At 29.8% G+C, this 26,207-nt stretch overlaps 3 protein-coding genes across 7 annotated transcripts in view; 2 read left to right on the forward strand and 1 right to left on the reverse strand.

Moving 5' to 3' along the window:
- Window positions 1-8,003: 8,003 nt before the first annotated feature.
- Window positions 8,004-11,781, reverse strand: LOC109802422 (large ribosomal subunit protein eL20z). Of its 2 annotated transcripts, XM_083074799.1 has the most exons (5): window positions 11,590-11,781; window positions 11,035-11,168; window positions 8,804-8,930; window positions 8,588-8,705; window positions 8,004-8,343 (listed from the first exon to the last, which is right to left on the reverse strand). In XM_083074799.1, exons 2-5 carry the CDS (start codon window positions 11,069-11,071, stop codon window positions 8,290-8,292), a joined length of 336 nt encoding a protein of 111 aa, XP_082930925.1. In that variant the 5' UTR covers window positions 11,072-11,168; window positions 11,590-11,781; the 3' UTR covers window positions 8,004-8,289. The 2 variants fall into 2 exon arrangements, with proteins under 2 accessions (XP_082930925.1, XP_020219382.1); XM_020363793.3 differs by lacking the exon at window positions 11,035-11,168 and having other exon boundaries at window positions 11,590-11,780.
- A 2,183-nt stretch (window positions 11,782-13,964) lies between these two features.
- Window positions 13,965-18,937, forward strand: LOC109802612 (U-box domain-containing protein 35). Of its 2 annotated transcripts, XM_083074800.1 has the most exons (9): window positions 13,965-14,415; window positions 14,865-14,962; window positions 15,078-15,205; window positions 15,594-15,884; window positions 16,400-16,488; window positions 16,576-16,667; window positions 16,954-17,055; window positions 17,151-17,579; window positions 17,998-18,937. In XM_083074800.1, exons 1-9 carry the CDS (start codon window positions 14,100-14,102, stop codon window positions 18,700-18,702), a joined length of 2,250 nt encoding a protein of 749 aa, XP_082930926.1. In that variant the 5' UTR covers window positions 13,965-14,099; the 3' UTR covers window positions 18,703-18,937. The 2 variants fall into 2 exon arrangements, with proteins under 2 accessions (XP_082930926.1, XP_029127956.2); XM_029272123.2 differs by having other exon boundaries at window positions 13,967-14,415; window positions 16,400-16,667.
- A 5,286-nt stretch (window positions 18,938-24,223) lies between these two features.
- LOC109801768 (midasin-like protein) overlaps window positions 24,224-26,207 on the forward strand; it is a 43,082-nt gene continuing 41,098 nt past the window's right edge. For 2 of the 3 annotated variants that reach the window (XM_029272076.2, XM_083074801.1), the window contains exons 1-4: window positions 24,225-24,598; window positions 24,853-25,172; window positions 25,816-25,882; window positions 25,970-26,205. In XM_029272076.2, the coding sequence (XP_029127909.2) occupies window positions 24,494-24,598; window positions 24,853-25,172; window positions 25,816-25,882; window positions 25,970-26,205 (728 nt within the window). In that variant the 5' untranslated portion in view covers window positions 24,225-24,493. Of the gene's footprint in view, window positions 24,599-24,852; window positions 25,173-25,815; window positions 25,883-25,969; window positions 26,206-26,207 lie in introns of all 3 variants that reach the window. The other variant, XM_083074802.1, reaches the window with a different exon arrangement.

Here is a 26,207-nt window from a genome sequence, read left to right on the forward strand (position 1 = left end):
TTTTAGTAATGTGGTGAGTATGCGGTGGATGAAAGTGAACTTTTGCTTTAGGTTCGCCTTTGTGTGTTGTGTTTAGTACTACTGTAGTATGCTTTAGGTTAGGTTAAATACATAAAGGTGGGGTTAAGACTTAAGAATGTGAAAAATGAAAATGAGCAAAGAAAATGCTGGCAATTGGGTGTTCTTTGTCGTTTAGGGGAATCTGACAGCTGAATTACAGAAACAAGGGTGGTAAAGCATGTGCCCACTTTGAAACAGAGCCTTCTAAATTCTAATTCTCACCTGCTACCTAGGCAGAAATACTACTTTTTTAATCCAATAATATTATATTTTATAATTTATAGTGAAATATTTATCAACTATGTTGTTAATTAATGAATTTTATTGATTAAATCCAAAACTTTATTTAAAAAATCAAATAGATTGACTAATGAGTTGCGGGCTCAGATAATTAGATTTTAGTTTTATCTAACATGGGACCATGAGTTTGGAAATCAATCAGCCATAATGAGTTGTCGCAATTGCTGGCCTAAATTAATGCATTCTCTGAATCGTGTAAATGGAATGGAATTGAATGCAAATACTTTTTTTTCTCTATTTTCCTCCTTAACGTAGCCAACATTAAGGAGATAGTTAGTACCTTATATTTGGAGAGATCGTAAAAATGAGTTATACCTCCTTAATAGTTTCTGATAGGTATATTTTTCATTAAGATGGATATATTAACTCAAGAGATTAGGATATTTTATCGATAGTAAAAAGTAATTAGCGTAGAGGAGTAAACAATAAAAAATATTTAAAAAAAATCATCATTTTTATAAGCTGTGATTTGAAGTGCATGGTCATGCAGTTTTATTTGAACGTAGCTGGTAATGATCAAAAAAGCAAAGAAACAAATAATTAAATAGTGGCCATACACGTCTTGGAAGAAAGCGCGTTACGTGACTAGTGATTAGTGTTGAAGTAACAAGAAGTCGAAAGTTTTGTTGTTTGTGCTAAAACAAAGCAGATTCTATTTCAGCTGCAAAAGGATGCCGAAACAAAACAGTTTATTATTATTGATCAGACAGGGAAATGTTACTTGTACACTATTAGTGTATAATACTACTTTCAACACCCTAGCTAAGCAAATGATTATATGTGTGCCTTTCGCATCTCATGTACAATATTTGATTTTGAATTCTAGCATAGTTTATGGTGATAGTCGGAGTTTGGGGAAAACAAATCTATGTATGGTTAAGGTGGAACATAGATTGAGTGTGACAGAAGGTATGAGTTGTGTGATGTTGGGATTGGATGTTTGAGAATTTTGGTTTTGGAGATGGAGGCTCGAGCATGTCGTGTTTGGGAGTGGCTTTGGTTTGGTACGTGAGAAAATTGGATTTTTTTTGTCTTCTTTCATTAAGTTTAGGATATTGCATTTTTGTCATAAATGGTATCTTACATGAGAAGTTTTATTATTTTAAATGGTATCTTTTTAATTATTTTTTTCTTACTAATTAGGATTTGAAATTGAATCTAAAGTTATTTTATATAAATTTATGTTAAAATGAGATCAAATTTTTTTATGTTTTATAATTTTAAAAATGAAATAAGCAATTCCTAAATTTTTATGATTGTTTTGTATATTTTTTTTTTTTAAATCTAACCATAATAAATTATAGAACAACAATGATTCAAAAGATTTAATTTTGTGGTTGTTCTAGTTTAGAAAATGAAATAGTGGGGGCTATAGAGATATTAATGATCAACTATATAACTAATTGGATTCTTATATTTTTTTACAATAGTTTTTTTATTAGGGTTTATTTGCCCCCCACTAATTAAATAGGACCCTTAATTTGTGTTTTCTTTTTCTCTTATCATTTTATATTTTCATTTTTTTAATTACAAAATTATTATCTTTTTATTTTTGTTTTCAAAATTTATAAAGAAAATAAGAAAATAATTTTTTTACGAATAGTTGAAAATAAGAAACATATTGAAATAAAGTATCAGTTTGTTATTAAAAAACAAAATAGACAAATAAAAACAAATGTAGACGGTCTAATTAACCATGTCATTATTTAAGTCTAATTTCACTAATCTACATAAGAAAAAAGAAAAGAACTAGATAATAATGACATAAATTATGTAGGAGAACAAATGAGCATCGTTTATCGAATTAACAGAGTTGATAAAAAAGATAATAAAATAAAAAGCTTTTTTTTTTTAACAAAAGAAGATTGAGAAAGACGGATTTGATGGACAATAAAAAGTTAGAGAAGATTAAAGAAAAACTATAAAAAAAATACCGAATTGAAACATAAATAAAGTTAGAGGATGAAAATATTTTTTTTACGTAAAATTAAAGTAGAACAACTTTTGTTATTTTTTTTTTGAATATACTGAAGAAAAAGTGAAATGATATATTGAAAATTCTCAAAGTATTTCAAATTACTTTATTATCACTTTTAATTTAAAGTGAATATTTCTCAGATATGTAAATATGAAGGATAAAATATATATGTAATAAATAAAGATAATTGTATATAATATTGAATATGGTATCAAACATTTTATATAAAAATAATAGTCTTTTATATAAAAAGTTATGTGACACTAAAAGTGGTCACAACTGCTTGCACTTTTTTTAAAAAGAATTGTTATATAGTGAGTATTTCGTTTCAACTTTTTAAAAAGCAATTTATAGTTTTTTAACCTCATGAAATAATTTAAAAAAGAAAAAGCATATTAAAAAAATGGTTATTAGCAAACACACACAAACTGGCCATTTTTTTTTATAGAAATTTTTGTTTTATCACAAACTTTTTCTTTTTACTAGTATATTTAGAGATTAAAAGTATTTTTTTAATAAAAGATTAATTTATTTAAGATAAATAAGATTATTTCAAGTGATAAAATTTTTCTTTTAAAGTTTTAATATAATTATGCATTTAACTTTTGAAGTTAAAATTTTAAATTAAATTAAAATAACATTGTTCTTTAAATACGTGATCAATATTGAGACTTGATATAAAAAAATATTTGTTGCAAGAAGTGGAGGAGAAATCTTGAGGAGGATACCTCAACCGGAATCTCATTGAAGAAGTCATTGTCAGCAAAAGACACCAATTTTGGGGTCCAAAAAATCGTGGCCTCCAAAAAAAGCTTTACAAATAGTCAACAATTCACTTTTTTTTAATAAGGACATACTAATTAATAGCAAATAATTTCAACAGTTGAATTTAATATTCTATATATCTTAGGGTTGATTACTACTGGCATCAATTGAATCACCTAAAAACTTCTTCGTGTGCTTACTATACCCATGCTAATAAGGTGTTTCATGTTAGAACTTTTTTCAATTAAAATTCCTAAATGTTTTTAGGATGAAGTGGTTTGTTGTGTGTCTCACCCATAATATAAGAAATTTATCGATGATTGGCTATTTTTAATTGGAAAAATAATTTATTTTATAATAGAAATTTTAAATTTAATTTAAAATGTTTGTGCTGTGATGATTGTCGAACCAAAGAGAAATGGTGAAATGTGTGGATGAAAAACTTTAGCAAAATTGCAATTGTGAACCTAAATCAGAAGATCACAAACCCTTATGGTGTGTTTGGATGAAGAATTTATATAGGGTAATTCATTTATTTGAAGAATTTCAAATTCTTTGAGGTGAAATGTTTTGTTTGGATGAAGAATTTACAAAGAATTTGAAATTCAAGCATTTGTGAAATTCCTTAAAATAGTAGAATTTCAAATTCTCCTAAAAATGGGAGAATTTGAAATTTCTCATGTTTGTTTTTCTTATTTCACCTATATATTTTATTTTATCTCTTCATCCTTTTAATTATTGAATATTCAAAAATATTTTTAAAATTATTAAATATTATCTTATATTAATTTTTAAAAATATTAAATATTATCTAACATTACTTTTTAAAATTATTAAATATTTAAAATGGATTAATATTTATTTTTATAAAATTTAATTTAAAAATCTCAATATATAAATATATTTTTAAAATCAGGAATCAAATTATCATATTCAACCTAACAATTTAAAATTTAAGAAATTTGAATAGACTCATCCAAACAAAATATTTTAAAAATGATATAAATTGAAATCAAAGTAATTCAAATACAAAAAATTTAAAATTTTTTGAATTTGTAAAATTTCTTATCCAAACACACTATTAAAAATCTGGTGGTAGTGGTTGTTGTTAATCTGTAGTAAAGTTATCGGTGAAAGAGAGAAGGGCATGATGGTGGAAAAATGTTCGACAGTGATTAGCTTAGCTCACTGTAAAAGCATACAGAGGAAGAGTTTAAAAAAATAAGGAAAGAAATCGGTTAAATAAGTCGTAAGTAAGAACATCCATTAAATATTGTTCGATGCTTTTGCCCCAAATTTTCAAATATGCCTATTATGATGTAACATGTTAGGCACGTGCGATGGAACATTTAACTTTTTCTAATTTAATTAATCAGCGATAACAATTATTATTATTTTAAAAATTATTATTTTATTATTATTTATAATAATAATAATAATAAAATTTGAACCAAAGACCTTTCCATATTAATCCTCAAAAGTTAAAAAAGTTATATTTAGATTAAAAATAAATAAATGAAAGTTAATTTTACAATTTTCTCTTAGTACAAGTTTAAACTTTCATTATTCAAATATCATTATCAATTTTTTATTTTTACAATCAAAATATATTTATCTAAAATCCTTAATAATGTTACTTTCTACTTAAATAGTTAAGAGTTTATGATGTTGGGAAGAAAAGATATTTCTTGTAACACCCATCAAATTTAAGGTTTTAATGACACTTCATACGATGACACTTCACACAACTTTTTGTTGGTTAGAATCATTTGCCAATTAGAACCCTAGTTGGTTAGACCTTGCTTGTGCCTTGAGTATTGTTAGTCAATTTATGCATAATTTGGGAGAAAAATATCTGAACGTTGTTATGCATATTTTGAGATGTTTAAAATCTACTCTAAGGAATTTTGTTCTCAAAAAATGAAAATAATTAAAGTGAGTGTATATACTTACACTGGTTGGACTAGACCTATAGATGACAAAAGATCTACTTTAGATTACTTTACCTTTGTTGGAGGTAACCTTGTCACATGGAGAATTAAAAAAAAAATATTATTGCACATTCAAGTGCAGAAGTTGAACTTAAAGGGTTGGTTCTTGGGCTATGTGAAACACTATGGCTAATATTTCTCTTATCAAATTTGGGTTATCCACTTGAAAAACCATGTGGAAGTACACAAATTCTTCATAAAGGATAAATTGGATGAGAAGATACTGAAGCTATCAAAAATATGATCAGAGAATCAATTGGTAGATATCTTGATTAAAGTAATTTCATCTCAAGTGTTCTCAAAGACTGTGACCAAATTGGGCATATCAGATATCTATGCACCAACTTGAGGGGGTGTGTTGAAATATTTTTTTGCTTAATTTAAGGGATTCATATTTTTCTCGTAAACCAAGGATTTAATTTTCTATAAATCTGGAAATTGTAATTAGCAAATTGTTGAGTCTCCATTTAGGGTTAGCTTCCTTCCTTGTTAAATGTAATTGAATTACTAACCATGGGCTCAAAAAACATGACAAGCTAACCATGGGCTCAAAAAACATGACAAGTGCATCGGTCATTCAAGTATTAATAAAGATCGTATCCACAAGGATTAGATAAGGTAAAATAAGCATTTAATGACTATTAGTGACTAAAGAATGATTCCATTTTATAGTATGTGTTGAAATGGAATTTAAATGATATAAACTCGTATAAAACCAATTTTAGAAAATAGTTATGTATGGAAAAGACAAAGAGGTGATATTATGGAATTATAGAATTGCGGGGTTAGACCTCACCAAACTATACTCTTATGCATTAATGTTTCTCTTGTTGCAAACACTATTTAGTCAACCCATAACTATGCTTACCTAATTCCTTAGAGAGAGAGCCTACGAACATACATTGGATATCAATCCCTTAAGTACCCAACCTATGCTCCCACATTAATGGCTAGGGTTTGAGACTACTAATGGGTTAAGTTCCATTCCTAGACATATTTTCCATTAGGTATTTGGTTCCAAAGCTAGTTTTAAGGGTTGTTTTCCAACACCCAATGAACCCTATATCAAGTAATGGAAGATCAATCCAGAGCAAGCATTATGAATAGAAACATAATACAATAATGAATGAAACAAACATTTATCATTAATAGAATAAACAATATATAAGAGTTTAGTTGGTTACATCTAACTCCATAAAAATTGGGTAGAACCACTCAAAACTATGAGGGTAAATCAAAAATAGAGATGAAAGAATCGAAGGAAAGACCCATACACAGCACGATCCTAAGCACAAGGAATCCCTTCCACAGCTCCTAGAAGTCACAATCTGTGTGAATATCATAGAAACTCTCAAAAATGTGTTCAAATATGAGCTGGATGAGTCAGGATAGAGTTTATGCGTCCAATGCAATATAACTTCGCGCTCGGCACTAAGTCTTCTAGAGAGTTGTTGCTCTCTACCTTGAATCACGCTCGACGCAAGTACATACGCACCCGGCACAATAATGAAATTCAAAGAGTGGTGCTCTCTGTCATAAGCATGCCCGACACAATAATGCACAAGTCCGACGCAAATTGTTTTCTCCTACTCTTTAGCTCTTTATTTTTGGCTTTTTCAAACTCCAATCCCACATATCCTCAACATCAAACTCTTCTACTCAATATCTACACAAAAATGAGGTGTATCAAGATATTGTTAGATGATTTTCAAGTTAGCTATCTATGCACAAAACTTTGAATCAAAAAAAGAACAAATATTATGTAAGATTGAATGAAGGAGTTGAAATTGCTCAAAAATTTGTAACAAAAAATAAGTAGAAATGAGACTTAACACAAATATGTGGACAAAGTTACTTTAGTTTTTTTTAGCTTTCTCACTTTGTAATTGATGACTATATATTTTGTGCATAGTTTTGTCATGAAATAATATACATGAAAATATTCTTCTTCACCTACTTAACCCCTAGATTCAACCACCCAAAAAAAGTCATTAAAGCCTATTTTTTTTCATTATCAAAGAATATTTTCTATCAAACGGGAGAAAAATCTCTTTCACGAGTTTGACACACACAAAATAGATGAATCTCCTCCTAACTTAAAGTTTATACATTCACAAGAGTCAAAATTTAATCTCTAATCACTTGATTTTTGGTTCACTTCCCAAAAGTATTTTTCGTCCAATACAAAAATAATATCTTTAATCAGTTTGACATATACTAAATAGGCGGACATTTTCTCTTATCTTAAATTTTCTGCATTTACAAGAATTAGGATTCAATTCCTGGTTAGTTCGCCTTCAAGTTTTCTGCATTAAAGCCTTATTTAAGAATACATTGTCTAGCTTTATCCGTATCAGCATGATTTTCCGTGAAATTGGAAGATAATATAAAAGCTCTGAATATCCTTCAAAAGACCGACGGAACTTTTGTTACTCATGCCCCTACTATTCCTACAAGAGATGTTCATAACTTATTTTAAAAGAGTAGTAGATTATTGTGCATTATGAATTTATTTTAGAAAACAGCTTTTTGAAACCAAAACATGATGAGAGTCAAAAAATTGTTTACTGAGTAAAGTAAAATTGTTTTACAAAAGGGGTCCTTAGTTTTCTCTCTTATTCTCTTCTCTCTAAAGAAAATAATTTTGTGGTCCACCAACTTTTCTTTCCCCCCTATGTTCTTCTCTGTGTACCCAAATCGATGAAGTGTTTATTTTCTACGTTACCTCTTTCTGTAATCTCCCACTTTCGTCATCTCTATTGGTACATGAAAACAAACAGAAATTTAAGGAAGGAACAACACAGAAAACCACGCTTTCATATGGTCAAATACCACCAGCAGTATATTTTCACTTTCTTGTTATTCTAATAATGATAATGATAGCAACTAATTACCAATCGCAAGAATCATACACACCAAAATAAGTTAAATAGACTGAACCATCTTTTGGATAAAATCCGAATTACATCATCCTTGTCTATATACACAATTCCATCATCTTTTGGAACAAAACCAGCTGCATGTCAACATAATGGAACTGGCTTAGGTGCTTTGCTGCCTATTTTCTTGATGTTCAAAAGTGATCACAAGAGCTTGATCCACCGTGCCTGAATCAGCCTTGCCTTCCTCATGTAGGGGCGATATTATATTTTCATTTTTTATCTTTAGCTAGAGATTGGTTAGTGGAAAGTAAAATTACAAGACAATAACAGCTACTGTTATCACCGCAGCAATTGTGAAAACTAGAGCCTGCAACACCAATAAAAATGTATTAAAACAATAACAAGAAAACAATCACTCCAATGACAACATATACAAGACTTGATATGGCAAATGAAACAACAGTATATAAATCAAAGAGCCTGCAATGTTTGGCAATTTCAATTTTCGACAATGGATATGCAGAACATAAATGTATATTTATTCTTAAGCACAAGACTTAGAGCAATAAGCTAAACATAAATGTATATTTATTCTTAAGCATAAGACTTACAGCAATTGCAGAAGCAGCAAGCCCGGCTCGTTCTCTTGGATCCTTATGATAGTAATTTCCGAAGTAGAGAATTGTCGCATAGTACCACAATAGTGGGCAAACAAATCCTAGCAGAAAACTGGCAAAAAAAAAGGAGAGGGGAGGAGAAAATGCAAAAATCATATCATGCAAGCAGAAGAATTTAAGAAAGGAGCAAATATGGAAAAAATTACTCACGAGAACCATCCAATTCCACAGCCAAAACATGGAAGTGGCTTGTCAAATTTTCCCAATAGTGGGTTCTCTGAATCACTTCTAGGAGCATACTCGCCTTTTCTTTGATCACCTGTATCCATCTGGAGCCCTGTGTATATTAAACTCAAGTTCAGTTTACTTTGTCTCATAAAAAAGGAATAATAATTGCATATTAGAATTTGAGTTTTTTTTTTACAAAAAGGCCTCAGCAACAAATCATGGATTTTATCATAATCCTTAAAGTGAAACCAAAACAAAAATGAGAGGGGAAAAAAGTTCAGACGAGAAGTTGGTGCCAATTGCCAAAGCTCGTGATCATTGCCAAAAAAAAAACAGAGAGAAAGAAATATATCATATAACTGTAAAAATAGCATTGAAACATAATTAAGATCAGTTTTAAAATCTCGTTCCACAAAAAATCCCTAACTGCAATGAAAACTTCCTGTGCCATATTAAGTATTAACAGCTTAGTCATGAACTTTTTAACCATGCATTGACAAAGAGGGATAAGTATCCCTTAAGTCTTTTGCAAGCATATCATGTGTTAACCCTTGTAACTCCAATCACAAGCTATAAAAGATGAGTTTTTGCCCAAACCATTGTTTGGGACTTTCCTACCAGAAATCTAAACATGCTACAAGTAGGCAATTATTCATGGCCAACCCATAAGTGGCTAAAAATGCTTTGCTTTATTGTTCTTTTCCTTCTAAAAGACAACAAAAATTCATCAAGAAGCTGTTCAGATGAAAACCTTTTGCTAAAGTGCTTCAACAGTTAAATATACAAGATATTTATTGTCCATTTTGCAGAGATGAAACAGAGTAAGTACTAGTTTCAGTGACACCGAGTATCTTTTACTAAAAGGTTAATGGCTCCCTCTTCTCAGCAGGAAAGATCTAGTTCTGAAATTGGACTAGAATACTTAGCTGCACCCCAATAGGGAGTAAACACCCTCTCGTGGCCCAACAGCTACCGTTTATCAAAACAGGGGAATCTTATAAAGTGAAAGTTGTTGAGTGATAGGAGTTATTTAGTTAGGATCTGGGTAGGTTTGGATATATCCTTATTTTCTTTCTGTTTTGTTATTTACCTTTATGTATTTCCTTTATCATTTGAGAAGTGAGAAGATAGTATAAAGTTTGATAAAACCTTACATCCTTTTCTCTCTCCTCTCTCTCTTGACATATTTGTAATCAGTTTCAGCTAAAATAAGAAAAGCATCACTACTCTCCCTACATTTTATAAAAAAGGATCTCTATACTATACATAGTTTGACACAAGTCAGTCAAATTCAGAAAATCATTTCCAGCTCTAATGATTAACACCAGATTAGCATACTCTATTTCACTACCTGTAAGAAAATAAGTGTACAAGGGTTTAGGACAATTGGTTTGATAAACATGTACTGCTTTAATGGCTCAGCGTTGAACAGACAGGGTGGCATCATGATAGTTTTTGAGGCATTAAAACAACAACCACGCTTATCTAATAGTTTCTGAGGCATTATATATGGTAATATAAGCCCCAGTAAAAAGAAAGCTGGCAGTCAATACTACTGATGAATGATGAGATTATAATATTATGATTTTGAAGAAAAGGCTGGCACCACATCCATTCCTCTTGTATGACATTTGCATAAAAAAATCATCAATACAATCAGCATCCTACAATAGCAGGTTAAACTTTCAGAGCACAATTCTACCTACCTGGAGCCACTAAAGTAGAAGAAAACTTTTAAGTGTTTAACTTACAAAAGAGAACAAAATATTCAAAATCAAACAAATTAGAGGTCCTTTCAAACAGTATAAACAAACATCCAAACAAACAAGAGAAATTGCACTTTTCACATGATAACTAAAAACAAAATGACACGGAATTCCATCATTTCACTAAAAGGTACCCTCGGCCACAAGCTGGGGTGGCCTCCTTACAAAAAAATCCCAAATCTCAATCCTGAATTTCACACGTGACTGGTTTCAAGGGAACAATTTCAGATCAAGATTTCTCAGTCGTAACTTACAATCAGTTTCACATCTAAGAGGTGGACCCTCCACGGATTGAAAATAGATGCTTGTTAGGGGATCTAGTGCTTTAGCTCAGAAAAAGGGGATGATCAAACTAAGAAATTAAACACATGCCATAAAACAAGCATCTATTTTTTCAATATCACAAAAATATAATCCATCTACAGTGAGTGAAAAGATAACACCCACCGGAAAGTGAATTATCAGCTACTACTTCAATCGACATTCAACATAACCAAGCATGCAAACAATGCCCAGATATGAACTCTAGATATAGTTTAGCTTTGCTTCCTTATGCAAGCCGGAGGATCCATCACTTATAACTTACAAGGCAAAACAAGAAAACACTCGCATTAGCCAGTTCCCTATCACCGATTGCATTTCAAGCTATCCACCCCGATTTACACAAATACCAAAATCACAAGTCAAGCATAATAATGCAAAAACTTCAAAATCAATATAAGAATAAAGAAAAGAGAACCACACTAAAACCAGAACTACCTTGCAAGTAAAGTTATTAGCTCATCTAAACTACATATGAAAAAATATAAATAAAAAAATGCTTTCTCCCAAAAGCTTTAATACAATTTAAGAAAATCACCAAAAAAAAAATTTTAAAAAAAAAGATAGTGATATCACATGTTCGATTAACGGAATTCCTTCAATGCCATCTTCTAATTATCCACCCCCTTCCTCCATTAGAATAAATAAATAAATAAAATAGCATAAAAAATAAAAAGTTACCTGTGAATTTAAAGCAGAGGGAATTCAGAAAGAGAAGCCCTTCTGAAGAAGAAAAGGGAAACACTTGGATTCTACATGGCTGCGTTCATTTGTTGGGAACGGTAAGTATAAGAACATAAAAGCAACAACTATGGCTGAAGTGAATAGTACGAAGTGAAAACTCTCGATTTTTTCTCGCTTCGGTTGCGAGTACAAAATCAACAAATAAATACAATACCTTGGTCATCGGAAGTAATGGATACGACGTCGTGTATCCATTTTTTTATTATATTCTTTTCAATAAATGTGGCTAAAATAAAATTAAGTTTCAACACATAATTATATTTAAAATTTGTATAAATAAATATTTTAAAATATGTAAATTATATTTTAAATTTCTGGTATATAATTTATATTATATTATAATATTATTTTTATTTATTAATAATTTTTAAAATATTAAAATATAATTTATAAAAAATTATGATAAATAAAAAATAAATTAAATAAAAAATTTAAAATTTTCTAAAAATTATCTTATTAATGAATAGTTCCTAAAAATACTCTCGTACAAAATAGAAATTTATGTTTAATATATAAAAGTTGATTCATTCAATAAAATCATATATTTATACCTTATTTTGTATAAAGGAAAGATCTACTTATTCCAACAATAAGTTTATCTATTATTAACTCATTTTTTATATTAAATTTTAAATATTCAATTATTAAATAAAAAATTAATAATGCATACATCAATTATGCAATATTTTAAAAATTTTAAAAATTATTTAATACTTCATTATATAAATTCAAATCAATGTATAAAATTCTCTTTTTAAGTGGGTCCCTCTTCTTTTATACTAGTAGAGTTTTTTATATTTTATTTTATAAAAGTGTTTAAGAATTATCAATATTTATTAGAAGAAAACAAAAAACGTATTTTTTATCTCTTAAACTTTTCAAATAAAATTAAATAAAAAGGATAATAGAATAAATATGTAAAAAATTATTAGAGATGAGAAAAGGTTAAGTCTTAAACAAAGGCTTATGATTTAACTTGTTTAAAATTTGACTTATTTAATAAAAGGTCAAACTTTAGACTTTTAAAAAAGATTACGATTAGGTAATATAATAATACACACAATATGTGTATATATATATGTGTGTGTTAAGATAAATTTATTTTTTGTCTCTCAAATTTAAAATTATTGATTTTAGTTCCTATAATTTAAAAAAAATGTTATTTTAGTCCTCATATTTAATATTTGTTAGAAAATATGTGAAATGTCTTCACATAAAATTTATCTATTGAATATATCACATTAAATCTAATCGATGCTACACAACTATTTTAATATGTCACTTTTAAAATATATTATTGATAATTAAAATAAATTTTAAAAATTATAAAAACTAAAATAATAATTTTAAATATAAAAGATCAAAAATAAATTATTCTAAATTTAAGAAATTAAAAAGAATATTTAAATCATAAAAATATTATATTAAACCAGCTGAATTTCTTTATACACATCATCAATGATATTAATATTACATGTGGTCATGAGTGATTAAAAATGTTGCTTTTAAATTAGAGGCATAAAAATATCAATTTAAAAATTGGATAAAAAATAACCTTATCTCAATTTTGAGGAATAAAAATATATTTAAATTTAAATTTAAATTTTTTAATATTTATCGGTGTACATATTATAAGTCAAAATTATATTCATGAATTGTATGCGTTTGTTTAGAGTAATAATAATAAATTTGTAGTATCGAGTTTTAAATTAATTATTCATTTGGAGTTAATTACCCTAATTTAGAAAAGGAAAAGTTTGAATATAGTTTTTTTTTTTACATTTTTTAATAAATATTATTTTAATTCGTGTAACGTATAACATAGATTTTTATATTACATGACTAAAATTTATATAAATAAATAAATATTATTTTACTCCATCTGATTTATGTGTTCCATTATCCAGTGTGTTAGATGCTTACATCTTACATGACTAATGTATGTCATTTGCCAGTTGAAGTTAAATATGTGCGACGTGGGTTACAAGTGGACATACACATCAGTGGATGTTTTTATTTTATTACATGTTATTAGAATTATTTCAGATTTTTTATTTTTATAATTTATAATTTAATATCCTAATTAAAATAGATGGAATGTGTCGTGTCCTTCTATTTTCCTAATCACTTTTCTAGAAATCTAGTCGTAGCATACAAAGTCAAAGTGTGACCTATTACGATAATATTGTAAGGTTTCTAAAAATAATACAAATATATAATATGATTCACGTTCACCCTCTATCTTTGAATTTGTTACAATAAAATCATGTCAAATGGTGCAAATGATGTAACATTTTGATTTGTTGTTTGTAAAAACATGAAGATAGAATGATAATTGATAACCTACTGTTTTTTTTCCCATATAGGCACTTCATCAATGTCATCATATTTCTAATCCCTAGTGCAAGAGTGTTCTAGAAATCCAACTTTTCACTTCCAGCTAGATCATGAGGGCAAAAAGCCTCATCTTACGTGTTAGTAACGGTTTGGCCAACATTACAACAAACCTGATGAGAGTGGCACAACCTTATTGCTCTGTACCTTTTTTATTTGTATTCCCAACGTGTGAGACACCATTTCTCACAAACATGTTCCACATGCAAACTTCTCCGTCATCCCTTGTAGCAGCAGGAGACGCCACCGTCATCGCCGTCAGTGGCGGCCGGCACAGCCATTCCGCGGTCAAATGGGCTGTGGAACACCTTCTAAAGAGGAACTCCTCATGTATCCTTATTCACGTTCAGACCAAGTCCATGCATGCCAGTAGGTACCCTTCTCCTTAGCCCCTTAATAATATTGTGGTTTAATTAATTATGATTTCTATATTTCCATCAACTTTCATTCTTTATATTTAAAATTTTTTGTTTTAGTCTATAGGATAATAATTTTAATATTTTAGTTTTCGTCTCTAGTTTTTATCGAGTTAAATCGCCACAAATTGAATACATAAGTACTAAATCATAAAAAATTATTCATAAATTTTTAGGACTGAGATTAAAATGAGAATTCTATGCAAGTATAAGGACCAAATGATTAATTAGACGTGATATTATCTGCAAACCAGGGCTAATAATTGAAAAGTGGGTGATTAAAATATACGATATTAGAGACTTTATGGTATTATGACTTGGTACGTACTAGTAGTTTGTTCATGTTACATTCCCAATTATCCAATTGTTTGTATTATGGCTTTTCAAATTTGGTTTTTGCAGATGATGTTGTTGACGTACCTAAACATGGTCGTACACCAACTGAAGAAGAATTGCACCAATTATTTCTTCCCTTTAGAGGGTTTTGTGCTCGAAAAGGGGTGAGTAATATATGAATTCAATAGTTTTAATATCAACTCCTGAATCCTCACATTTGTATTGTAGTGTAAATATCTTGTTACAGTTTATAATTATGATGGACGTTAATCGTTTCAGATCGCAGCAAAGGAATTGGTCCTGCATGACATTGATATTCCAAAAGCGCTTACAGATTACGTCGTTGAAAATTGTATCAGCACTGTTGTTATTGGTGCTGATACTTCCTCCTGGAATACTTTTATGAGGTCCTTCTCTCTCACATAAACATTTATGCATGGAAATATCAATGTATTGGTGAAAATATGATCATGCCTAGGCTAATTGACTATCAATGCAGTAAGGTGAAATTTTCATCACAAACGATTTAGTAACTGCCATAAAAAATAATTAATTAACGAATTCACTTTTCTTTTGGCTATGGATTCTCTTGCAATATTAAACGGGACACAATCTCAAATACTACATTTTCTTGTTCACTTGGAAATGGGTTGCATTTGCACTTGAAAGTTATCATCATATTTTACTTGCTTCCTAGCAGCTTGGTTGTGAGTGTTGAACATATTATAGTGCAGAGATTGAGTAGTGACAAAGCCTTATCTGAAGTTTAACCAGTGATTTCATTTTGATCTACAGGAAATTTAGCAAAGATGCAGATGTGCCAAATAGTTTATCGAAGTCTTTGCCAGAGAACTGCACTTTATACGTCATAGCAAAAGGAAAAGTACAACATATCCGACCAACAGGTCTTCCTTATCATCAACATATTCATCCTCATCAACAACATATTCATCCCCATCAACAACATATTAAGGTCAAACCAACTAAATCTATAAGAGACATAGTCACGCTCTTGAACAATGCCCCATTGGTTCATCCACATATGAATCTTGCAGAGACCTTTGTAGATTCTGAAGATATTACCATGTATGTTCACCATTACATCATATTTACATTTTTTTTTTGTTTTCCGGAGACACTTTTCACTTCCCAAACCTGATGGTAGCTTTATCACTTTATAAGAAATGTTAATATAAGTTTTCTTTAGCTTATAAGTTTTACAGTCAATCTTAGGAATGAATCTCGTGTACATCTTTTATTGAATAGGACACCTGGAAGAATTTTTTTTTGGGGCTTATTTGAGCTTAAGACTCCTTATAACCTTTTATTTTTCTATCTTAAAGTTTTATGGAAAATCTCATCTAAATAAAATCCTTTTAGCATAGTCATGATTGTGAATGAGTGTGAATATGATAAGCTCTTTTAATAGTTTAAAGTCATATACAAATCATTAATTAATGGTTTTAAGAACTTAACATATAATTTTTTTATTAGTATGAAAAGGAAGTTTTAAATGGTTTCTATAATTTTATTGATTGGTGGGTGCTTTCATTGACTTATTTATATGTTTTTGGCATTTTGACATTGTCTTAAATGTACAGAAAATCAATCAAAGATCCAATTGGGAGGGACTCCGGCAAAGCTTGGGAATCTTTACGTGAACAAACAACATCGCATAAGCACAATGAAGGTAACAATTCACCAAGAGGTCCAGAAGAATACTCCTCATTACAAAATTCATCAACTAGAAGTTCTTCTGAAAACAGTGACAACACAGGGCAAATGCTTGATTCTCCTATGGCTGATAAGTCACGTGGAAACCATGAAGTAGCTGTAAACTCAGACAAGCCTAAGTCTCTAAAACCCCAAGTAAGTACTGGATTATTATGCTATTAAAGGAACACATCACTTTCTTTTTCCCATGGTTAAGCATCTAGGAAAATAACAAATTAGCATGAAATGATCAAGTTTGCATGCATTTCAAAATTTAACAGATGATGTAATGTTTGAGATTGGATTGACATAGTTGATACTTCACTCCCAATTTCAATCATTTGAAATGAGTTGAAAGTTTTTAAGCATAAAAAATACAATTTTTTTCTTTCATATGTGAATATTTAAGTTTTTTTCCCCTTTTGCATGGATTACCTTACAGGTAGACTTAGAGATGGAAATGAGGAAATTGAAATTAGAATTGAGGAAAACAACGGAGAAGTATGGCATGGCTTGCAAAGAAGCTGTTATAGCAAAACAAAAGGTAATGTCATGTCATTAAGTTCTGTCTGATCTAATGCCTTTTATGATAAATCACTGTGAAAAATAGGACTTAGAAGACATGTTTTTGTCATTTAGGCCACGGTGCTTGAAAAGTTTAGACAAGAAAAGGAACGCAATGTAGAAGAAGCTAGGCATGCTGAAGAGACTGCATTGGCTTTGGCAGAGGTAGAGAGGCAGAAAGCCAAAGCAGCTATGGAGTCGGCAGAAATGTCACAGCACCTGGCAGAAATGGAAATCCGAAAGAGAAAGGAAGTCGAACTAAGAGCCAAGCAAGAGGAAAAAGAGAGGAACAAAGAATTGCATGATGTTGTGTGTAATAGTATTCCATACAGAAGATACAAAACTGAAGAACTTGAAGCTGCAACAGATAACTTCCACGATGCTTTGAAAATTGGAGAAGGTGGATATGGACCTGTTTTTAGAGGAGTGATTGATCACACTGTTGTTGCCATTAAGGCCTTGAGACCAGACCTAGTCCATGGAGAGAGGCAATTTCAACAAGAGGTAACTGTAGTTTTCTTTTGGTAGAAACAAAGAGCATGAATATTAATCATAACAAATTGGATCAATTATTTATCGACAAAACATAAAAGCTAATACAAAATATTTGTGTTCATATTGTTACCATTAAGTGTATACACTTCAATAAAAGGAATAACACTAATTCACTAGTCAGGACTTCACATTGTACTTGAGCAAAGTATGCCACAGATAAACCTATACACGATGTCTGTCAAAGTCACGTGTACTATAGAAATCTAGTTAGGATCACTTTCTGGATAGTGACACAATAGCATTTCTATCTTTTTTATAGAAAAAAAAAAAAAAAAAACCTCTCTCTACCAATTCTAAAACTATCTCTAATATTAATGAGACCCTTATTCTACCAACTAGTTATGCATGATGAATGGTTCTTATGCAGCTTATTGTTTTGAGCACCATAAGGCATCCAAGCATGGTGCTCCTCCTAGGAGCATGCCCGGAGAACGGATGCCTCGTGTATGAGTACATGGAAAACGGCAGCTTAGAAGACTGCCTCTTCCACAAAAACAACACTCCACCAATTCCATGGAGAACGCGTTTCAAGATAGCCTCAGAGATTGCCACAGCCCTTCTTTTCCTCCACCAAACAAAGCCCGAACCCCTCGTGCACCGCGACCTTAAGCCAGCAAACATCCTCTTGGACAAGAACTACGTGAGCAAGATCAGTGACGTGGGTCTGGCACGCCTTGTTCCCCCTTCTGTGGCAGACAAAACGACACAGTATCGCTTGACAGGTGCAGCAGGAACGTTCTGCTACATTGACCCTGAGTATCAGCAATCGGGCTTGTTGGGTGTGAAATCAGACATATACTCATTAGGTGTGGTGCTGCTACAGATCATAACAGGGAAGTCTCCAATGGGTTTGTCACACTTGGTTGAGAAGGCTCTTCACAAAGGCACCTTCAGCGAGGTGCTTGATCCTAGTGTCACAGATTGGCCTGTGGAGGAGGCTATGGCATTTGCCAACTTGGCCTTGAAGTGTTGTGAGTTGAGAAAACGTGACAGACCGGATCTTGGTACTATCATTTTGCCTGAGCTTAATCGAATATCAGGGATATGGGATTTTGAAGAACAACCACGTTAGTTCTCCTCGTTTTTGAATAAACTGCATGCATGCATGGCGTGCAGTTGTTGAATGTTGATGCAGTTGCTCTTTATACTCTACACTTTATATTTTATCATAATTTTTTTTTAATATTTATGCACTGCATGTTACATTGTAATCAAATAGAAAGTAGGTATGACTTTTAAAGTAGTCTTTGTAAAATTACACAGATTTTATCATTCATAAAATTTATGATTAAAGACATTTTACGGCATGTCATAGTTTATTTTTAAGTTTTACAACATGTTTTGATGTAAATGTAAAATATTCACCGACTTTTGACGAGGGAATCAAAAGTCGATGAATATTTTACATTTACATATATAACTTTAGTCAAAGTATTTTTGCACTCTGCTATAAAACGTTTCTTTATAATTTGATTTAAATCTAAAGTCTTTCTATACACTATAAAAACAATTTGATATCATTTTAACCTAGATATTTAGGATAAAACCAAAGCTAACTTACTACTTTATTAAAATCTTTTGATATAGTCTGATCAAGATTTTACTTGTGCAATTTCTAAGTAACCTATATTCTAATTTGTATATAGAAGGATCGATAAAAAAAAAAATTTGTTAAAATATAAATTATTTATTATAAATATTAAGTATAACTTTTTTGTTTAAAAATACTTATTACAAGTTTAGTTGATAATGTAAATATATAGCTTATGTATTCCAAAGTATTTATTTATGTATTGTAAATATAGCTATATAAAATAAATATTTATCATGTACATCACATAAATTAAAATATTAATTTTGAAATTGAACTTGAAAATATATTTTTAGAACTATAAGGTTTCATAAAATACTAGTATTTTAACATGTACAATAAACATGTTAAATATTTAATATATAATTAAAATTTATAATAAATTATATATAAAAAATACTATATTTGAATATATAAATTATATTCAAATTTTATATAAATAGATATGTTTAAAAATATAATTTTATTTGAGATTTACGATAAATAATTTTTTAATGTAGCACAAGATTATTTTTATTCATCTTTAATTTTTTAAAAATCTTAATATTTAATTTATAAATAATTATGATAAATCAAATCAAATTAGATAAAAAAGTTAATTAAAAAATTTCTTAAAAATTTTCTTAAAAATTTTCCATTAAATAAAAGTCTCTAAAAAAGTTATTGCACAAGAAAAACATTCTTGTTTAATACGTATGAGTTGATGAGTTGATTAAATAGAAGATTTTAGAGTTTATTTTGATAAATATTTTGTTAATCTCTTATTTTTTCTAATTTGTTATTTTCATATTTATTTTAATAAAATTTCATTTTTAAAGTTATCTATAATTAGAAAAATCTTACCTTATAATATAAACTATTTATTATAAATTTAAAATATAATTTATATGATAAATTAGTTTTTATTATAATATAAATTATTTATTAAAAATAGTTGCTTGTTATAAGTTTTGTTAAAGATTGATTTTTCACATCGCCAGATACTAAAGTACTAAAATTTATTTATTAATAATTTTAATTATAAAAATTAAATAATTATCTCCTGGATTAAAAATCTTTAAATACTATTTTATTTTAAATAAAAATAATAAGCATTATTATATTTAAATTCAAATTTAAATATATTAATACATATTCTTTTGCCAAGTGAATAAAGATAAAATAAGTAATTTCAGTTATTAATTGATGGGAAAATTAACAATTGTTATTTTGACATCCATAATTTATTATGGATTACTAAGGTTATTTTACTTTTAAAGCGAGAGAGGAGATGATCGTATAACTTTTAATCTTATATAATGGTATAAATATCTTTTTAATCCATGAAAAATGAGTGAATTTTGTTTATATTATTTTTGAGATTTAAATAAGCTTTAATATTAATATTTTTTATTTAATTATTATTATTGTTAATATTTAAGTCTTAAAGTTTCCAATTTCAGTATAATTAACAAAATTGGAGGATATTTTTGTCAATATCAATTTATCAAAAAGAAAATTTAATCTAAAAAAAATGATCGATATTTGATTTTAATTTCAGTAAAAAAATTTATAAAATTTATAAATATTTTTTTAGTCCTCGTAAAATGAGAAAATTTTGATTTTGGTCTCTGAAAAATATTTATATTTTAATTTTTATCTCTAAAATTTAAAATTATTATTTTTAGTCCATGATAATAATTTTGAGATAAATATATAACAATTAGAGTAAATTATATACATTTCTAATATTTGTTAAAATTGTATTTTCCTTCCTCAATAGATTTGAATATATGACATTTGACTAATATTTGTTTTAATTTTTTGTTGAAGTTTCTTAATTTTTGTTTCAAAAATTTATTACCAAACACTCTTTACATCAACATTTATTAAGAAATATAAATATCACACCATCCTCCATTCTTGTGTTAAAATAAATATTTTTATATTAATAAATTCAAATGTTACATTTTTACAACTTATATCTTAATTTATATATTTATTTTGTAACACTGTACGTAATAGGTAAATTGTTTAGAGTTAGTTAACTCTAGAGAAAAAAGTATATAATAGTTTTTCTAAGAACGGAGTTTTATAAGCTCATTTTCAAAGAATTTTAGAGAAAAGTTTTAGAAAGAAGGGTTTTGGGTCAATGAACTCCTTTATTTATCAAATTTCTCTGTTTAATTATTCTTCTCTGGATCACTAATCTCTTCAAAATTTTCTTTAAATTCAGGCTAGAAAGCTTATTTTTGGCGGATTGAAGTTTGTAGGTTGACCGCTTGGAGTTTTCTCTTCCTTCTTCCTCTTCTTGGCTGTTTTGGGCCAATCTTCAGGTGAGGAAAGCTAGGATGTTGTTGAATTATTTGCTTGTGAGTTTAGAAACTTAATTAATTGATGCATGATTTGGGGGATTCTATGTTGGATTCAGGGTTTTAGTGTTTTCGGGCTAAAATGGGAATTGGTGATTTTGGTGCATGTAATGGATGCATGTTGAATCCGAGTTAATTTTTGGATTGTATGGAGTGTATTTGTTGTTTTGTATGGATTGCATGTGGTCGAAATTTCCTGATTTGCAGCTTTTGGATGGATTTTCTGGGTTTTGGTTGTTGTTGTTTAAATTTGCGTCGGGTGTGTGTTCTTGGTGTCAGACGTGCATTTAACAAAAGTAGTCATTTCCTGATTGCATCGGGTACAATGTTAGTCGCGTCGGACGTGATTTGAGATGGGAGCCTCTGGATGAGTTACGCCGAACACGATACCAGAGAGTGATTGTGTGTGGACTTTTACTGATATGGCGCCGGGCGTAGGAATGATTACACCAGGCATGGAGACCCTATAAGTCTTTGACTTCATGAGGTCGGTGCAAAATGAATTGCATTGGGCGTAATTTCTTAGGAGAGTCTCTACTATATTGACGTCGGGTGTGGTACCCTAATGTCGGGCATGAGAGAGCGTGGAGCTCTCGAATTATGATTAGCTCGAGCGCAAGATGGGTTGTGCCAGGCGTGAGTTATAACTTGGTGTCATAATTAAACTGTGATGCTTTAGCATGTCTTGATGTTTGATGTTGGATCATGTATGTATGGTATATGATGTGAAGTGATGTGTGGTTCATATGTATGCTTAGAAAGATATGTATGAATGTTTTGTAATATGATTTGATATGTATGCATGTTCCTATGTGGATGATATTGATCATGATGGTGGATCAACTATGCATGATGTATGATGCATTGTTTGCATGTGGTGCCTTGTGGCATGTGCTTAACTTTGGACTTGAGGAGAGGAAAAAATATTTTGGACCGGAAGAGCTCACGTAGAATCTCTTGAGAGTGGTGCTTGGATAGACCATTAGTTTTGGTTGAGAATGGTGTTTGGATAGGCCACTGGTTTTGAGTGAGAGTGATGCTTGGATATGCCATTGGGTTGGATGAGTCTCCTCTAAGTCCTTAGCCAGTATTGGAGCGAGTATGAGGTCGAAGGTTATTCCTTTAACCAAATACTGGGAAAGGTGCATGATTTCTAGCGGATAGTTGGTGGGGAAACTCCACAATTGGTAATCCATGCCAAGATCGTGGTAAGCCTTTTATCCAGTTGTGTTGTACCTGACGATGAAATTGAACTTCCAAGTGTGTAAGTGACATTATTCGTGTAAACTCGAGTGGGGATTTTATATCCTGATTTACTATGATGAGCGGACATATTGGGCGTGAAAACGGTTTGGTAGGATAAAATGTCACTTATACTACTATGTTATTAGGGAGATTTTCTAAGTGAATGGGTGACAACACATTAAATGATTTATATGTATGGATGTCTGTCATGAATTGCATGTATTGCATGATTATTATGTGACAGAGTGCATTGTTTGACTCTATGAACTCTAGTTTATCCTTCTGTTTCCATGTGGATGGACTGTGATAGTCATAATATGTATGGGAGTAGGTCAGAGTTAAGTTGGAGCTGACGGCTGCTGGACGCTGGAGTTTTGTCTTAATGTCAGGATTACCATTTTGGGTAACTAGTAGGATGTGCTTGACCAACACTAAAAAAGTATTATTATTTGAATGACTATATATACATAGTATTCCATTTTATATTTGGTGATATGGTTTTTATTTATATGTATACATGTATGTATTTTGTTTTTCAGTTTAATAATTTATCCTAGTTAACTAGTATAATTAATATTCTAAAATGTATAAAGACCACTACGAGTCGTTACATATTTATTATTTTAAAAATTATTATAAATTTTATAAAAACTAAAATTAAAACTTATTTTGTTGAGATTAAATATATATTTATATCTATTTTTAAATTTTGTAAAAAAACTATTTTTAAATATGTTATTATAATTAAAATTTAATAGTCATACACAAAAGTTACAATTTATACGAATTTTAAAATAATAGTAAAACTCAACAAACTTATTATATATAATGAATTACAATAGAATATTATTACTATTTAACTTTATAATTATATACTAGTAAATTTTAATTAAATAAAATATTGTTTAATACTTTATATTAATTTCCTTTTTTTACATCTATTATTTTCTTATAAACATTGTTAATTTTTTATTAAAAATATAATAATTTTTTTGACAGATATAATTTTTTCTTCAAAATATAATATAATAAAATAATTCTAATTTTAAAAACAAATGATCACATATAAGATTATTTAGGGCTTATTTTAAACTGTTAGCTAGTTATTAAGAAAAATACTCTTCAGGTGTTGAAAAAAAACTCTTCATATCCTTAATAAAATAAAATACTTTTTTAATTTTTTTTTTTATATTATCAACTGTATAATTTTTTTTCTTCTATTTTTTATCTTAAACTGGCTAGTAAATAGTTAGTAAATCTTAAATCTAGAAACGAAAGAATTTCATTATTTTATAATAAACAGTTTTTTTTATCTTTTCTCTAGTTCATCAAATCAAATCAAAATAAAAATATATATTAAGTCGATTTAGTGATAACCAACAACGTATATATATAATTTCTGTTAAACCCTAAAACCCCGCACGAGCACAGACAGCAGAGAGTTTTCGTGAAGAGACTTGCTGCGTCCAGCTTGAGAGCACCCGTCACACAAACACCACAGCCTACGGAAAACTTTTCTCGAGCGAGCGAACGAACGCCAACACTGACAACCCTAACCTACTCTATTCACTCTTTTTTTCTTTCCTTGCGTATTTTTATTTGAATATTTTGCTTTTTATATATACAATACAATACTCTTTCACTGTTCATCTTATAGATAAGTGTTTCAGTTTGGAATGGCGATTGACGGTAGTTTCAGCCTCTATTCTTCGCTTCGGAGATTTCTCGATCGCTGCCCCAAGCTCCAGAGTTTTCCGCAGTTTGAGTCGCTCGTACAGAAGGTATTGCTTCAATTTTCAATCCTCTGCATTGCTTGCTTTTCGTATAAATTTATGATCAGCTTGCATGTAAAGAGTTCAATTCAATTCATTCCTCTGTTGTTGCAGTCTTGATATAGGAAGCTTTTTGCGTTGGTTGTTATTTTATTCTTATTTATTTGTGTTTTTCCGTGCTTATGCGTTCTTACTACATGCTCTTTTTGGAGGAATATTTTTTTCATTGATTTTTATTTTATTATTTTTTTCGTTGTGCGCAGGGAGACTTGGTCAGGGAAGAGGAAGTAGTTAGTGTTTTAGTTGGAGTGTTTCTGCACCCCAGTTATACAATTCCATTGATGGGATGTTTCCGTCCAATGGCTCGACTTATTGTTGATAAGGCTGTTGCATTGCTTCGTCTTGTGCCAAATTTGAGGTCTAATCCTGAGGATACTTCTGCTGAAGAAGATCGTGACAGAGTTTTGGATGGAGTTGTGAATGTCATAGAGTTTTATAGTCAACAGGGAAGGGGTCTTGATCTTCATGAGCTTGCTTGTCTAGCCTTCTGTAGGGCTCTTGACATGGATTCATTTCTTCTGAGGTTGATACCTACCCTGAGCATAGTTTTCAATAACTTTGTCTATAGAGCTTAGCTTATGCATCTAATTTTCATGCTCTGTTTGTCTTACCCTATTTGTGCTTTCATAGGTGTGATATTCGTATGATTTTGGTAGAAAGATGGTTTGTGTTGATTATTATCATAAAAAACCTAGGAATGTAAAATGTTTCTTCTATATTTACTTTCTTTGTTTCTGTGGCTGGTTTAGTGTAAAATCTTATTTAATGACAAGAAAGTCTGCTTATACTTTCCAAAATGCAACAGTATAACTGTTATCTTCGCATGACGTGACAAGTTTGTATTTCAAAAAAGTAAGGTATATGTGCGTGTGGAATTGGAGATCATTGTATTAATGGTTTTATTTTCAATTTCTATATTCTATCCCTCCAACCCCATTTACAATTCAGTGCTGAATCTCTGCATAATTATAAAGAATATGGTAGTTTGTTTGTGGTATCAAGTTATTATCTATCTTCCTATCTTCACAAATGGCATGTCCTTTTCATAATGGATGATGGTTTCCTGTCAAATTTTTTTAGTGGTCTAAGGTTTGTTCTAGCTTGTTATATTCTAATTTAATTTTTAATAACGTTATCTGATCATCTATTTTTTCTGTTCGATTCAGCTCTATATTAAGCTATTTCAATTTTGCTCCTGCTCCATTTGAAAGATTTTCGGTGAAACAAGTTACGGTCAGTATATCTTCTGTAAATATTTTCTTGAGAAACAATTTTGAGACATGCTTCTTCATATTGCCAAGTAATGCCTTATTCTTACAGGTTGAGACCCATGAATTGCATGTTGCCCAAATATCATACCGCCTCCTTCTAATGGAACCTGAAATTTTCTCTAAGCGTTGGGACTGGTCTTGTTTTCTGGAACTCGTAAAAGACCCATGCAAACCAGATCTTACATGGTGCATGGTGCAGATATTAAGAGTTTTGCTCAAATTAGGCTATAAAGCTGTTGAAAACTTAAATATTGGAGCTGAGGAAGCATTTTCTTGTCTACTGCGGT

Source organism: Cajanus cajan, chromosome 5 (genome assembly GCF_000230855.2).
Source record: "Cajanus cajan strain Asha chromosome 5, NIPB_CcT2T_4, whole genome shotgun sequence".
NCBI lineage: Eukaryota > Viridiplantae > Streptophyta > Magnoliopsida > Fabales > Fabaceae > Cajanus > Cajanus cajan.

Excerpts from the sequence above, each read along its gene's own strand:
- LOC109802612 (XM_029272123.2), top strand. The coding sequence starts at position 14,100 with ATGAGGGCAAAAAGCCTCATCTTACGTGTTAGTAACGGTTTGGCCAAC. Across the intron at positions 14,963-15,077 it reads GGTTTTGTGCTCGAAAAGGG|ATCGCAGCAAAGGAATTGGT; the intron begins GTGAGTAATATA and ends TAATCGTTTCAG. Across the intron at positions 17,580-17,997 it reads AGAGGCAATTTCAACAAGAG|CTTATTGTTTTGAGCACCAT; the intron begins GTAACTGTAGTT and ends GTTCTTATGCAG.
- LOC109802422 (XM_083074799.1), bottom strand. The coding sequence starts at position 11,071 with ATGTCGATTGAAGTAGTAGCTGATAATTCACTTTCCG. Across the intron at positions 8,706-8,803 it reads TGTGGAATTGGATGGTTCTC|TTTTCTGCTAGGATTTGTTT; the intron begins GTGAGTAATTTT and ends TTTTTTTGCCAG. Across the intron at positions 8,344-8,587 it reads TTGCTGCTTCTGCAATTGCT|GCTCTAGTTTTCACAATTGC; the intron begins GTAAGTCTTATG and ends TTGGTGTTGCAG.